The sequence below is a fragment of the Betta splendens genome, chromosome 6, assembly GCF_900634795.4.
Source record: "Betta splendens chromosome 6, fBetSpl5.4, whole genome shotgun sequence".
Taxonomy (NCBI): domain Eukaryota; kingdom Metazoa; phylum Chordata; class Actinopteri; order Anabantiformes; family Osphronemidae; genus Betta; species Betta splendens.
Genome location: NC_040886.2, coordinates 19,455,552 through 19,470,868, shown reverse-complemented (window position 1 = coordinate 19,470,868; position 15,317 = coordinate 19,455,552). Strand labels below are relative to the sequence as shown.

Genomic DNA, 15,317 nt, shown 5'->3' with positions numbered 1-15,317 from the left:
CGACTCATCAAAAGTCAGCAGAAGATTCTCATTTAGAAAAATGACTCTGGGCTGTTTTCATACCGCATTTGTTGTCTGGACCTGTGCAGGTCATATGACATGTTAATGCAGAATCAGGTTTTCTGGCTTAACGCGGTCTGTTTCTGAGGGGTGACATGAATGTGCTGAGAGAGCTGACCTTTTAGGATTTTATTCAGGTGGAAGGAGACTCGAGTAGCGTGTTGAGAATCTGCATCTCAATAGTTAATTTAATTTAAATAGGGACAAACTGTCAGAGTTTAGTTTGAGAGGTGGACACACATTCAAGGTTCAAAACAAACTCTGCTTGGAGCCTGCACCTAAAGGAGCTACAGGTGGAGGAACGCTGGGAGCAGTTACCTCGAGGTGTGAGCTGATACTTCGTCCTTGTTCTGACGTCCACCCAGATGAACCAGCTGACTTTTGATTTTAAATGTATTGAGTTAAGTTTAGGAGAAGCGTCTGTCAGACAGAGGGGACTGTCTGAATCGACTGGGTCAGTCACTAAACCAGGGTCTGCTGGTTTAGTGACTGTCCGGTTTGGGTCGGGAGTTGATGCAGAGAAGTGATTGCTCAGTGAGGTAAATCAGACCTAATGTTCTTCTAATGGTGTTTATTTTAGAAGTGCTAGATTGCAGACAGCAGAACCAGGCAGGGTTACTGGTTTGTTATCATTGATGGAGATCTAATTAAATCAATGTCTCAAACTGAAGTTCCCTCCTAAAGCCTTCATATAAAAGAAACAAAAAAACAGCCCTTCAGGTGCCAGGACCCAGCTTCCAGACTGCTACTGGATCAGAACCTTTACTGCTATGGTCATAAAAAATGTGTCCTCTGAGCTCCAGTTGTTGATAGATTTGTAAGGTTGACCTGTGATCTCTATGAAATGCTTGGCTTGGTCCTGACTCTTGCTGTGATTAGGTTGTGTGGTCATGGCTGATGTGGGCTGAGCCTGGATTTCAGGCTGCTGGACGTGGGTCATCATGAAGTTTCCCTGCTCTCTCTGCTGCTCCCTGTGGTTCCTGCTGCTGATTGGAGTCGGATCCCTGCTGCTGCTCGCTTGCCTTCAGAACCTCACAGAGATGCTCCTGCAGCAGACACCAGGTCAGTGAATGCTTCAGGTTAAAAACTGTTCTGACCATAGACTAACATCACACTGGAGGCTGCATTTAAAGTGTAAAAGCTGCAAACAGATCCTCACACGCAAAGTATTCTCAAGTAAAAGAATAACGTGAATGAAACCCCTGCTGCTGGGCAGATTCTGCTCCTTCATTGATTCTTTGCAGCAGCTCTGCGGTTTAGTGTAGACTTGACTAGTCACCAGGTTTTAATTCCTGAAGTGTCTTGTGTAGCTGAGCTTGATAAGTAGAAGGAGCAGCTGCCAACAGTGACTGTGTTGTCTCAGCTGACAGGAGGCGAAGACCTGATCTGCAGAGTGACGCACGCAATCTGTGGCATCCACAGACCTGCTCTGTGGTTCTTTAACAATTCTCCAGAAGAATACAGAGAAAAATGTCTGAATGTAAAAATGTGTCAAAACAGAAGAACAGAGCTCTTAATGTCAGGATGTTAACAGAGGCATAAACAAGCAGTCGCTGCCGGTTCTCCCAGAGAACCTAAATTAATTAACTAATAAGTCTGTGCATGGACAGAAATGGGCCACACGTTAGTTCACAGTTCAATTCAATTCAATTCAATTTTATTTATATAGCGCCAAATCACAACAAAGTTATTTCAAGACACTTTACAAAGTAAGGTTTAAAACCTCACACAACTAAACCCAACAAATCCCACATACAGCAAGCATTTAATTTGACAGCAACAGTGGAGAGGAAAAACTCCCTCTCTAACGAGGAAGAAACCTCCAGCAGAACCAGACTGGATGTGGGCGGCCATCTGCCTTGACCGGTTGGGGTGAGAGGATAGAGAGATAGAAAAGCACAGCAACAGCAACAACAAGCAACAACAGAGCACAGGCAGGATGGTTGGATCCGCAGCTGCCCATCACAGACACCAAACTTTGAGTCCAATGATACCTGTAGGTCAGTCAGTTAACAAGGGAGCGAGTAAAGTTCCATTCACTGATCTGAGTTTGTGGAGGTTTTAAAACAAACAGCAAGCCAGTAAAGGACAAACAGGAGTCTTGCCTGGTTCCACTCAGAACCGGTCACACTGAACAAGGACGCCACCTTCAGCAGCAGTTTGTAAAGTCACGGTTTCATTTAGTGGGAGCTGTTGGCGGTTTAACTCTTTCAGGTTTTCTTCATTGTGAATTGAGAAAGGTTGGCCTTTATACACGCTCCACTCTGATCATTTGATTAATGATCGTCTAAGCTTACTTCACAGGGTCTTATTTTTGCCTTCATTCTCATCACTAATATTAAAATTATTTCCTTATCTTACCATTACTGCCATGCGACAGTCACAGTTAACCATGTAGTATTGTACAACACAGTTTAGCTAGTGCTGGTCTGGTGACCTGGAAACCAGAGCAGAGCTGGACATGATTAGTTCATCACATCTTGGTTTAACTACCCAGGAAACACTGTGATCTGACTGTCCAGTAATGGGTGAGCTGCTAATCATCGTCAAGTGTTTGAGGAGATGTCCATCTGGAGTTTTAGCTTCTGGAGATGAAGCTGAAGATGACATTGGTGTGATATCTAACATATTTATAAGAAAAGCCAATAGCTGGAAAGACACTGGATTCACATCCTGCAAACAAATGCTCTTTGTCAATTTCATTCGTGAGGTCGTCTGTCCAACTCCTCACAGTAGGCTCCCACTGGCAAATTTATTGGCTACACCTGTACAGTCTAGTGCAGTTATAAAGTCAGATATGTATAGGTCTGTCAGGAAGGTACTGTTTAGGTGTAAATAAATGTTATGAGTCAAACCTGAGACTCGATAAAGGTGGAGAGTCCATAAAGGTTGATCCAATGTAAGAAAGCGTCAGCTCATCTTGTCTCTCAGATGGCGCAGGACCATGTCTTTCTGACCTCATTTGGATGAGGTGGACGTGATGGAACAGGGACACGTCCTGCTGAATCACAAGTACCAAACAGAATGTGAATCATCTAACTCTGTTATCATGGAAAGATGTAAAGACGCTGCAGGTCACAGACACAAGAGCTAAAGCCTCGACATAAGAGGAGCCCTGGTGCTCAGCAGCTGCTAACCAGACACAAATCATTGAATGTTAGACATAAAAGCAGACAGCAGACTCGAAGCTAAGGATGCTAACCAGCCTCCACGTTGGGTCTCCAGGTCCAGAACAGCAGTAGCTGCTTTTTCATGGCTCCACATCAATGAAGGAGGAGTTGGATGCCTACAGTAGCTAATGAGGAAGCAGCAGGGTTTATTTTAATGACTGAATCTGAAATCTGAATCTCACATGTACAGGGAGATGAGGTTAAGGAGGTTCTATGCAGGATTCGGGGAGCTGGTGAGGAAGAAACAGGATTTCTCAACTGATTCTAGTCAGATGCTGGTGTTTAGCAATGAGGCCGAGGCCACGCAGAGTGGAACCTCAAGCTACATTAAGTCGTCTAGAGATTTTTGGGCCCAGTTCTAATAACCTCCATGTAATCTGAGTGAAGAATTTTACAGGCCATTCTGGCATGATTTGTTTCGTATGGTTTCATGGATGTATGTTTCCTAAAGCCTATTCAAGCTAGTTAATTTTAACATGACCAAAAAATGGAATTTCTTCAATAAATAAGATAGGATTTAAAGCATCCACGTGCTTTTCCTTCAGTCCTGATCTCCGTAATAGGATGCCAATTTAGGGCCAGTCTAGAACCTGCGTGTTTCACAAGTTATTAAACCTGCATGGTGTTTTCAGTTGGACCTCAGGCCTGTGGCTCAGGCTTCGCTCTCTGCAGTTGTTACGCTAACCTCTGCATATTCACATTGAGTCACGGCTGCCAGGCACTGACACACTGAGACACTGTCAGACTGAATGTGGGGGGGTTTTATGTCAGCACCAGGCTGAGATGACAGGGCATCAGTGGAGCCACTCACTTACATGTAGTGTGTTATGTTCTGAGGTTTAGCTGGATTCTGTCATATGTCAATAAAACACACATAACAGGAAAAATGTCTGATGTGTCTGACAAAAAACCTGTTGGAAGAAAGGCCAGACCAAATCACAACATACTTATAAATCAGAGGAGTTATGTCTGGATGAAGAACCGGATCTCACCTGGTGCTGGCTGAACCATGACCTGATTAGAGCCATGGGACCAGCTAAAGTAAAGAAGAGGTATAGTTTTTTGCTGCTGAGACAGGAACCTCTGACCCAGGACCAGATTCACCAGCTCAACCATTAAAGCTGTAATGTTTGGAATAAAAGAAAGCAGGAGCTGTTTGTAGCATCGACTCGGGGAGAGATAAAACTCTGTCCTGGGTAGGAGAATTGCCATATGCAGGTTTGACATACTCACTATCTGTATTGTGAGCAAGGGAGCTGCTGAGGTGCAAGCTAGGTAATAAATAACCAGGAGTTGCTGAGATGCCACGTGGACCGTCAATCATCAGGAATAGCGTGCTGTCACCCCCACAGAGCATGAACCGAGTGAGTCTAGCATTGATGTGCACACTCAGACAAGCTCCACTGAGAACTAGCAGCTGTGTGTATTGTTCTGGATGCTGATCAGACAAACTGCTTTGTGTTTCACACATCTGATCAGACTTGTTTTGCTTGTTTCTGTGCAGGTGCTAATGTGCTGGTGGCTCCCAGGTGGCCTCTGGACAAGGTATGCTCAACTGAATGTCCGCCACCTAGTGGGCAATAGCTGTAACTGGACCGGGATTACTCACCAATTCAATTTCAATTTAATTTTATTTATATAGCACCAAATCACAACAAGGTTATCTCAAAGCACTTACAATGTAAGTTTTAAGACCTTACATAACTAAACCTAACAAATCCCACATACAGCAAGCCTTTAATTGTAATAATTACAATTTAACAGCATCAGTGGAGAGGAAAAACTCCAGCAGAACCAGGCTGGATGTGGGCGGCCATCTGCCTTGAACAGTTGAGGTGAGGGGATAGAGAGAGAAAAAAGCACAGCAACAACAAACAAGCAACAACAGAGCACAGGCAGGATGGTTGGACCAGAGACTGGACATGGGCAGGATGGTTGGACCAGAGACCGGATACAGCTAGGATGGTTTGATCGGCAGCTGCCCATCACAGACACAGCTCCAATGATACCTGTAGGTGAGGACAGAGTGGGAGAAAGAGAGGGAAAGAGAGAGCACAACTACTGTAAAGAAAAAACAAGGTTAGTTAAACATGGAACAATGAGGTTATTGGAGAGAAGAGTTAGAAGGAAACAGAGGAGCTCAGAGTATAAATTAAGTCCCCCAGCAGTCTATGTCTATTGCAGCTTAACTAAGAAATCGTTCCTGTGACTAACAATCACTGCCAGTGACTGGAACCATCTCTAACTATAAGCTTTATCAAAAAGGAAGGGTTTAAGCCTAATCTTAAAGGTGGAGAGTGTGTCAGCTTCGCGAACCTGAAGAGGGAGCTGGTTCCAGAGGAGAGGCGCTTGGTAGCTAAAAGCTCTGCCTCCTGTTCTACATTTAAAGACTCTAGGAACCACAAGTAGCCCAGCGCTCTGAGAACGAAGTGTTCTGCTGGGAGCATTAAGAACTATGAGGTCTTTAAGATAAGAAGAAGCTTTATCATTGAGTACTTTGAAGGTGGGGAGAATTTTAAATTCTATCCTGTGTTTTACAGGCAGCCAGTGCTGAAAAAATAATGCAGGAGAAATTTGATCTCTCTTTCTAAGTCCCATCAGAACTCTGGCTGCAGCATTTTGAATAAGCTGTAGGCTTTTTAAGAGCTGTTAGGACATCCTATGAGTAAGCAGTTACAGTAGTCCATCCTAGATGTAACAAATGCATGGATCAGTTTCTCTGCATCGCTCTGAGAGAGGATGCTTCTAATTTTAGCTGTATTTCTGAGATGAAAGTAGGTGGTTTTGGAGATTTGTTTAATATACGATGTAAAAGAGTCTGACTCAACATTGTCTCTCTGATTTTAGGGCCAATAATAAGAACCTAAATTTTATCTAAATTTAGTTAAAGTTAAAGTTTTGGGACATCCAGGATTTGGTGTCTTTTAAACAGCTTTAAATTTTGACTAGTTCATCTGTTTCATTTGGTTCCAAAGACATATATAGCTGAGTATCATCTGCAGAAAAATAAAACTTTTTAGAATGCTTCCTAATAATCTCATCTAGAGGAGACATCTATAGACTGAATAGTATTAAACCACGCACAGAACCCTGTGGTACTCCAAAGCTAATCCTTGTGCATATGGAGCGTTTGTCGTTAACATGAAGAAACTAGAATCTGTTTAACAAATAGGATTTGAACTATCCTAGTGCCGTGCCTTTAATTGCAATGTTATCTTCTAATCTCTTTAATAGAATGCTATGATCAATTGTATCAAATGCAGCACTAAGATCTAACAGGACAAAGACAGAAACTAGACCGTTGTCTAAATGAGCCTATAGTTGGCTAGTTCTCCAGGGTCCAGAGTAGGTTTTTTCAATAGAGGTTTGACCATAGCCACCTTAAAAGCCTGTGGTACATGGCCTATATGTAAAGATTGGTTGATTTGATTTAATATGGATGAGCTGATTAAATGTAAAACTTTTTTGAGTAATCTGGTTGGGATTGGGTCTAAAAGACAGGTGGACAACTTGGAAGGCCACTGCCTTTCTAGTTGTCGGGTCCTGTGCTTTAGGCTGCGGATGTCTGAGTTATACCACGGAGCTAACCTCCTCTGATTCACTGACTTCTTCAGAGGAGCCACTGTGTCTAACATTGTACGTAATGAAGCTGCAGCATCATCTACAAGACAATCAAACTGTTCGTAAGTATTAAGGTGACTGTTCTCCTCTGCGTAGCTAATCAGATATTAAAGAAAACCACAGCTGGATATTTCCTTTTTTTACTCTTATGATCATGTGACATCCCTCCCAGGTTCTGACCCAGTAGGGACCCTGAAGGCTTCCGTCCACACTGGAACTGACTCGATGGTCTGTGTTTGTGTCTGTGCTGCAGGAGCCGGTGACAGACAGCCCCATCCTGTTCATGATTGCTCACCCTCTAGTCGGCTCCAGCCGTCTGTTCACTAAACGCCAGCGGAAGCTGCTGCTGAGGAGCAGCTTGGCCCCTGGGACCGAGGTGGAGCGGCGGGTGGAGCAGCGGGTGGAGCTAAGGAGGACGCAAGCGACCCGCCTGCACCTGCTTAGAGAGGTCTGTGCCAAATACCAGGCAGGCTCCTCGGAGCAGCCCTTGTCTCAGCAGCAGGTGTCGCGGGTTTACGTGGAGGATAGGTTTGGCCTTCTGTACTGTGAGGTTCCTAAAGCCGGCTGCTCCAACTGGAAGCGAGTACTGATGGTGTTGGGCGGCAGCGCCACGTCCACACAAGATATTCCTCATGACGCAGCACATTACACTAATCACCTGCGGCGCTTGGACAGTTACGACCGTGCCGGCATCACCAAGAGGCTCCGCTCCTATAGCAAGGTTCTGTTTGTCAGGGAGCCGTTTGAGCGCCTGGTGTCGGCCTTTCGGGACAAGTTTGAGAGTCCAAACTCGTACTACCACCCGGTGTTCGGACGCCCCATCATCTCCAAGTACCGTGTGAATGCCACACGGCGTGCGCTGCGCACTGGCACTGGCGTAACCTTCAGGGAGTTCGTCCAGTACTTGCTAGACGTGCATCGGCCCGTGGGCATGGACATCCACTGGCAGCCGGTCAGCCAGCTGTGCAACCCCTGCCTCTTCCGTTACAACTTCATCGGAAAGTTTGAGAACCTGGAGGAAGAGGCCAACTTCTTACTCCAGAGAATCAGGGCTCCTACAAACCTCACCTTCCCTCGTTTCAAGGACAGGAACCCACTGGCGGAACGAACTTCCTCCTCCATCACCCAGATGTATTTCTCCCAGCTGAACTCCACAGAGAGGCAGAAGGCCTTTGACTTTTACTACATGGACTACCAGATGTTTAACTACCCAAAACCCTTTAAAGAGCTGCACTGAGGGTCTCAGTGCCAGAGGGAGGCGCTGGGAACCTGACGTACAGAACCTTACAGCTGTTGTTCCCCTTCCTTCATTCCCTGGTCACTTTATTATGAACATGTAGCTCAAACCGTGAGAGCAGGTGTCTCTAACAAACTGACCCCAGGTGACAAGAGGCATCTGTGCCTCGATCTCACTGCCTTTCCTCATTGTTCTGACTTCCAATGGCTTCTGTGAAGTTTCTACTGAACCACTCTGTCGCTGTAAAGGCTTTTTAGTCATATTTGTGTAGGCCCACGGCACCACAGACTGGACCCACCTGTATTGTGCTGCTGTCTGACAGGTGTGTGGCGGACAGAGGTTCAGACAGGCTAATGAATAATATTGTGTTGTCAGTAGTGTTGTGTTTGTCAGATCAGACACACCACTCTCAGTTTTAACACTGCCCTTTCCCATGATGCATCACAGGAGCTGACTAATAAATGTGGTAGCTTGTTAATGTGTGCATCTGCAGGTTCCTGTGGCCACTTTATTAGGAACAGCTGTCGCTGGCCGTGGATGATCAGCAGGCCTGTGTCTACAGGACTGGATCTACTTTCATTTGTGTTTCAGTGCCTCACGTTTGTCTTTTTATGAATCATTTACCAAATAAGGTGTTAAGAAATGGAGCCAGGTCCAGAGGACTGTTGCACAAAAGTAGCATTAATAAAGCCGGGATAAAAGAGGCGTGTCCTGTCTTAATCCGTTGCACGTTTGCTGAGCCAGGATGAGAAACCGCAGCTAGATCAAGCCAGGTGTAGATAATTGGGATAACTGTGCGCTCATGGCAGTCTTAAAAAGAACACAAGATCAATCACAGAATTATGTATCCGAAAGCGGAAAAAGCTGTGCGACATACTTCTCGCAAGCTGAGCAACAGCTGCTAATGGAAGCCTACAATCAAGTCGAAGACATCATTTGTAAGAAGGGAACTACCACTGCCATAATGAAACAAAGAGAAAAAGCATGGCAAACTATATCAGCCCAATTAAATGCGCAAGGATTCCAAATTACTAATTCTACAGTCATAAGTAAAATCAGTATGTTGCTAGTCATTTGCACAAATTAACAGTTGAACTCTGTAATTTTTCTTGTTTGTCTAAGAACAAACGTGTGACCAAAAGCAAACCTGGCAGCAAGTAAAAATCAAGTACAACATTTTGCAGGCTGGTAAGTGACTCCTCAAATAACAAATTAGGTGATTAGTGTTTGCTGATGTATTTTATTGTGTATGTGTCATCTGATTTTAGCATGTAAAAAAAAAGTGTGTATCTGGTACGGGGGGTTGCCCTAGATCCCAGGACTTCACCACAGCAGAAGAGCTGGCCCTGCAGTTGAACAAAGGGAAGCCGGTAATGGAAGGGCTCCAGGGAGGGACACCTACCGATTCCTGCCAGCAAGAGAAAGTGGCCTCTTCATACGAGGTACATTATTATCATACTGCACATGGAAAAATAGGACCATTTAAACTTCATGTGGATTGTCTGACTTTGCCTTGCAGCATTCATCCAGCTTTTCTAATTAATGTTTTACAGAATTCACAAACAGATGTCTCTATGCCACACATCTGAAGAGATAGATACAGCCGACTGAACTGCAGATCAGGGAGAAGAAGAGAAAGCTGGAAGAAATGGACCTTGATGTGTCAATTGACACTAACCATGACTGTAACACAATGCATTTACTCACTGTTATTGTTTTCTCTCCAAAGCTCAAAGATGAAAAGTCACCACAAATGCAACTAGAAAAAGTAATTTCTTGAGAAATTACGTGGGAGAGCTGATCTGCTGCCGCAAAGATGCCAAACGCTGATTAAGCTGCTTACGTCAAAAAGTTGACTACGTCCAAAAGTTGACTACGGCAAAACGATGAAAACAAGAAAATGTTGACAAAGATTAAAACAATGACAAAAGATGGCGATTAAAAAGATGATGATTAAAACGATGACCAAGCTCATACTAAGACAAGATTAAAAATATGACAATGATTCAAAAGTTGACCAAAGTAAAAAGATGTCAAAGATTAAAAAGTTGACCAAGGTGCATTGTTGACAATCATAAATAAGCTGACTAGCTTTTTGATTTGAAGAAAGTATTTGTAAGTAAATACCTAAATGTGTAATCGTTTAATAGCTAGTAAAAATTTACCAGTCAGAAACAAAAATCTTGCCATTTAAGATAATAAATAACATTGGTGCTTTTATTTTGAAAGGATTTGGAGTCGTGTGTGAGTGATTGCTAAACTATAAATAGTCATTAGATAGTCATAATTTATCATTAAATAGCAAGAATAGACCTATTAAAGCAAAAGATTTAGATTAAGCCCTTTCAGAATAAAATCACCCTAATAAGTGTGAGTGGTTATTTACTGAACTCTAAAATAGTCTCATTAACGATTGGTAAGTATTCAGAACCAGAAAATTTCTAATCAATCTTGCCATTAAAGGTAATAAATTGTAATTGGTGCTTTCATTTTGAAAGGATTTAGAGGAAATGTGTGGGGGTAATAGCGTAACTGTCATTTAGTCTTTAAATAATCATAATTACCCATTAAAAGGCAAAAACAGTGCAGGTATAGCTAATAAATTGCATTGGTGCTTTTATTTTGAAAGGATGTAGAGAAGCATGTGTGGGTATTTACTAAACTGTTAATCTATCTTTAAATAATCATAATTACCCATCTAAAAGCAGAAATATTGCTATTAAAGCTAATCATTTGGCTTGGTGCTTTTATTTTGAAAGGATTTAGAGGAAGTGTGTGCTTAATTACTACACAATCCAATAGTGTACTGGACTAATCAGTAATAAGGATGGAACTGCTCTGTACACTGAGCATCAGCAGTTTGACCTGTCAGTCAAATCTGCAGCTGCACGGTCACCATGGAGACGAAAGGCGGGAAAATCAGGCTCACTCTGCTCTGTGGAAGCAGACTTTCAACCTTGATAAATAGGCTTATTCCAGCAAAACCATAATAGTTATTACAAAAATATTTTCATTTTATGAATCCCAAGGCTTCCCTGAACATGTGGAGTTAATTTTATGTTTGAGGGCTAAAGTTTGTAGCCACAGTCGCAATTTCAAAATACGTCTACTCTTGTTTTTCTCGCCAGACGTCTGCCATAAATTATCATTAGAGTCTATGGGAGAATTTCTGGATCTCTCTGCGCTTTGAGGTTGATAGCGACTGAAGTATAGGTTTGACGGTATAGCCAGACACATCATTAGAAAGAAGACAAGTATGACTACGATTTAGTGAAATAATTACGTTGATAGAGTAAAAATTGTGGCTGTAGTGACGAGTTAAAGACAGAAGTTCTGTCTTAAAAAAGCGCACCTTCTCACTGTAGCTGTGACATCACGCACTCTAGCAGACGCAATACACACTAATGGAAAAGCTGAAAATGTAACAAAAAACACACTAAATTTAAACGCTCACAAGTTGAAAAGTATAGAAGATACGAAGACGCTGATTTACACTGATAAAGTTGAAAGACGATAGACGGTTTTGAAGTTGAAATGACGTTTCTACGCCAAAGTATGACGATGATAGACGCTGATGAAAAGAGGGAAGTTGACAAAAAGTTGAACGATGATTCCCATAGACGACCATTATAAAAAAAATGACGGAAAAAGCTGAAAACGTGAAAGGTAATAGCCCCCATCTCCTAAAGACGACACTGTCAGGTTCTGGTTTTGTTTTCAGTTTTATTTTGAAAGAACTTAGTTGTCATGTTGTTGGTTCCAGTATCATTTCCTGTTTTAGTTTGAAAGGACTTCCTGTTTACCGTAGGTCACAGCTGTCCCCGTTTCCACCGGTCATTATCCACACCTGCACTTCATTAGTAATCAGTTCACCAGGCATTTAAGCATCACCTCTCACCCCAGTACATCGCCAGATTGTCGAGTCCTAGTACCCCATTCCAGCGTTCGTGTCGAGTTGTCTTGTTTTCTGATTGCGCCTGTCTTTGACCCCCGATTCCTGCCTGAACCTCGTCTGTACCTTCGCTGTGGATTTTGTGGTAAACCGTACGACTCTCTGACATGGAGTTCTGTCTAGCCCTTGCCTGTACCTCTGCCGAGTTTATCCGTGTAGCGAACTCCTGCATGTTTCCCGGACCTGATCTTGCCTGCTCCCTTTGTACCTGAAGAACTGAGACACCCCGTGTACGACCTGGGCTGTTTAACTACGCCGATACAATAAACACAGTTTATTTCATCAAGCTCTCGAGTGCGCTGTGCATTTGAGTCCTCCTCCGTGTGTTCCTGACAGACACACGTTTAGAAAGTTGAACGACGATTCTACGATGAAGCGTTGAGACGATGAAAGCGACCGAAAAACGGGTGAAATAAAAAGAATAATAAAGATCGAAGATATCAATAGTGTGAGAGCTGTTCAGCTCTCACACTAATAAATGATTGAAACCTGAAACTGATGTGCTCTGTCTTTTATTATGGATGTATTGTACACTAGTGTATATACATATTGATTTAAAGTGAAAAAAGTGTTTTCAGTCTAACATTTCTGTCATCTGGATAAATGGCTACATTTCAGGAGCACAAAGGTCATTTGGATCCGACCCTTGTTCTGGCGTGGGCATGGTTATAGGCCTGTTGTGCTGGGGTTCAGGGATCTGCCAGGCGTGTCAGCAGGAATGTGTCACAGGCATAGCCTTTGTCACCTTGCAGCACACCAGAGAACTCACCTGTGAATATGAAATCATTCTTAGAACTAGCTGGGAAAATCTTCTGACACACTTCTGATGTGTGCTTAAAAATTGGAGGTGGCGGATTACCTAGTGAGTCTCTGGTAGAGTCTATTTGACCGAAAGATTCTGGAGTCATGGACTGAGACACTTTGCCTCAAAATTTGTAATGAGGCAATCCGCATCACAGATTATCTGTACAACATGTAGGCAATTATTAAAGCCATAAAATGCACAGATTTAATTTATGTAGAGCTGAGACTAACCATCATTTGTTCTTACCTGAACATTGATACTATGGAAGGGTTTCCTGTTGATGTAATCTCCCTCATGTGCCCTGTGGTGGAAATTTTCCATAAAGAAGCAGATGAGAGAGTTGTCCTTTTGTGCGATTTATTGAAATAATAAAGAAAATAAAAATAATGGGGAAAGCAAACAAAAAGCATGGATGTTGATCGTGCACATCAACAAACCAAAAACCAGCTGAGATCAGTGCACACACCACGAAGGTGTGATGCAAAGAGCCCACGATCCTCACGTTGCTTCTGCCTTTTAACCCCTTTCTCTGGCTCTGGTATAAATGTCTCTCTGCAGCAATGGAATTGTTTGCGCCACCTTATCTCGCTGTGAGTGAGAATGTTTGCTTTCTCACTTCTGCATCGTCATGTCTTGTTATCCAAAGGAAGGAACACCGAGCTTCCAAGACAAGATGCATTGGCTTTAACAGCCTTGGGTCTGGTGGGGAGTCAGATAGGATGGAGCCAGAGTCCGGGTGTAAAAGACAAACACATATCATAAATTATTAGTCAGTCAAATGGAACATCAGATGTTTAGACTTGATGTACGACAGCACAAGAGATTAGTTGTTTGTGTGAGAATGTTTAGTGTTGCACCTAACCAGCACATGACGACTGTGTTGGATAAGAAACAGCACAAAGGCAAAATCTTTCCATTACAGCCCCTAAAGGCCGTGTTATAAGGACATGGGTGCAATCTAATGCACCAATGACATTAGGGAAAGCTGTAACAGAATAACGAGTGTCCAACTGTGTAACTTTAATGTAATATGTATTCATGACATTTACCTGCAATCTTGTGGAACTCCTATTGCCTTTATTAAGTTCTCTGTGTCTCCAACTGAATGAAGAAACATGCCACTTGCAAAGAATCCCAGTGCTACACACACCATCTGTGTGACAGTTTGGGGCATGCTAGTAAATGATGTACAATATTTACAGAAGTGCATGGAATTGTGACACACATTGATTTCTAGTAGAATTAACAGCGGAGCTGACTGATCAGCTCTAGGATTAATCTTAGCCTGGTTGTCAGCCTGCCCCGCAGCAGGCCCGTCACAAAGCATAAATTTCCATGGTAACTTTACTTGTCTTAATTTAGCCTGCTTTCATGCAACTGAGTCAGGGCTAAATTCAACCAGAATAACTCTGAGAGAATAAATCCTAGCTTAATCTCTTATCCTACTTTTGTGCAACAGCTCCCAGGAGTTTTACTCCTGTGTAAACATTTTGGTAAACTGTTGTGTCCGACCACCGGTCTGCAGTCCGATGAAATACAGCTCGCCAGCGCCCCCTCGTGGCAGCGACCGCTACAATAGGTGAGATGTGTTTAAATGTTCTCAGCTAAAACTATCTGCTTCACCTGCTAGAATCTATCAAAACTAAGCTCAAACTAGTTTTGACCTGACTTGAGTTTAAGGACTGTAACGTCCACATCCTGAGGTCTCAGAGGACCCAGCTGGGGTCAGAAACAAGTTCACATGCTAAGAATCCCTTTGAGGTGAAGGGAGTCCCAAGCTCTTCCTGGATGTGGTTTGTCTCCCAGAACCTGATGAGCCCCAATAACCGTCACAGCTTTAAATCCCCCAGTGTCACGATTGCTGTTGATTCTGTATTTCAGAACAAAGAGAGGCGTCTGCCACCTCTTTACCTCCAGGGTGTGGAGGAGGGGCAGTCTGAACCCCCCCCCCCATCCAAATTAGGCCCTAGGGTCAGAACAACCATCACCGCGATCTCTGCACCCACAAAGCTGCGCTGGTTCAGGTTGGGTCCGTTCAGGTCTGTTCATGACCCCAACTTGACGCCTCAACAAACCTGAATGTAGTGAAACGTGTTAGACAGACTGACCTCCGTCCTCCTCGTCTCCTAATCACAACAATGACATTATCAGATAAAATCTGGAGGAGCCCTCAGAGGAGTCAAGTGCGCTGGTTGCTCAGAGCATCCAGGAAACGGTCGGTTCTGACATGAAGGGCTGTGCAGGCCTTACCCAGACCATTACCGAGCCGCCCCTGGATCTCCTGCAAGCTGCAGTAAAGCTTGGGGTGACTGGAAGCGCCAACCTAGAGAAACTGCAAACTATTTAATTCACTAACAAATATTAACTGTCCTGAAAATATGAAATACTTGTAGTCATTTATATTTGCATGAACTTCATTGTAATTGTTGATCATGTGATGGATGTTATCGTCATCAGCCACTTGTCTGCGTA

At 43.3% G+C, this 15,317-nt stretch overlaps 1 protein-coding gene and 2 long non-coding RNA genes across 9 annotated transcripts in view; 2 read left to right on the top strand and 1 right to left on the bottom strand.

Annotated features, from left to right (window-relative positions):
- LOC114857111 (carbohydrate sulfotransferase 8-like) overlaps window positions 1–8,793 on the top strand; it is a 28,507-nt gene extending 19,714 nt beyond the window's left edge. For 4 of the 5 annotated variants that reach the window (XM_029153274.3, XM_029153273.3, XM_029153277.3 and 1 more), the window contains 3 exons: window positions 940–1,122; window positions 4,735–4,775; window positions 7,105–8,793. In XM_029153274.3, the coding sequence (XP_029009107.1) occupies window positions 1,002–1,122; window positions 4,735–4,775; window positions 7,105–8,088 (1,146 nt within the window). In that variant the 5' untranslated portion in view covers window positions 940–1,001 and the 3' untranslated portion in view covers window positions 8,089–8,793. Of the gene's footprint in view, window positions 1–939; window positions 1,123–4,734; window positions 4,776–5,042; window positions 5,066–7,104 lie in introns of those variants that run through there. The other variant, XM_055509973.1, reaches the window with a different exon arrangement.
- A 472-nt stretch (window positions 8,794–9,265) lies between these two features.
- Window positions 9,266–10,565, top strand: LOC129604283 (uncharacterized). Of its 2 annotated transcripts, XR_008695054.1 has the most exons (3): window positions 9,266–9,276; window positions 9,401–9,530; window positions 9,642–10,565. It is a non-coding gene; the product is annotated as an uncharacterized LOC129604283 (long non-coding RNA). The 2 variants fall into 2 exon arrangements; XR_008695053.1 differs by lacking the exon at window positions 9,266–9,276 and having other exon boundaries at window positions 9,357–9,530.
- Window positions 10,566–12,375: 1,810 nt separating this feature from the next.
- LOC114857776 (uncharacterized) lies at window positions 12,376–15,313 on the bottom strand. Of its 2 annotated transcripts, XR_005897838.2 has the most exons (4): window positions 13,895–15,313; window positions 13,092–13,146; window positions 12,900–13,004; window positions 12,376–12,809 (listed from the first exon to the last, which is right to left on the bottom strand). It is a non-coding gene; the product is annotated as an uncharacterized LOC114857776 (long non-coding RNA). The 2 variants fall into 2 exon arrangements; XR_003786272.3 differs by having other exon boundaries at window positions 13,092–15,313.
- Window positions 15,314–15,317: the final 4 nt, after the last annotated feature.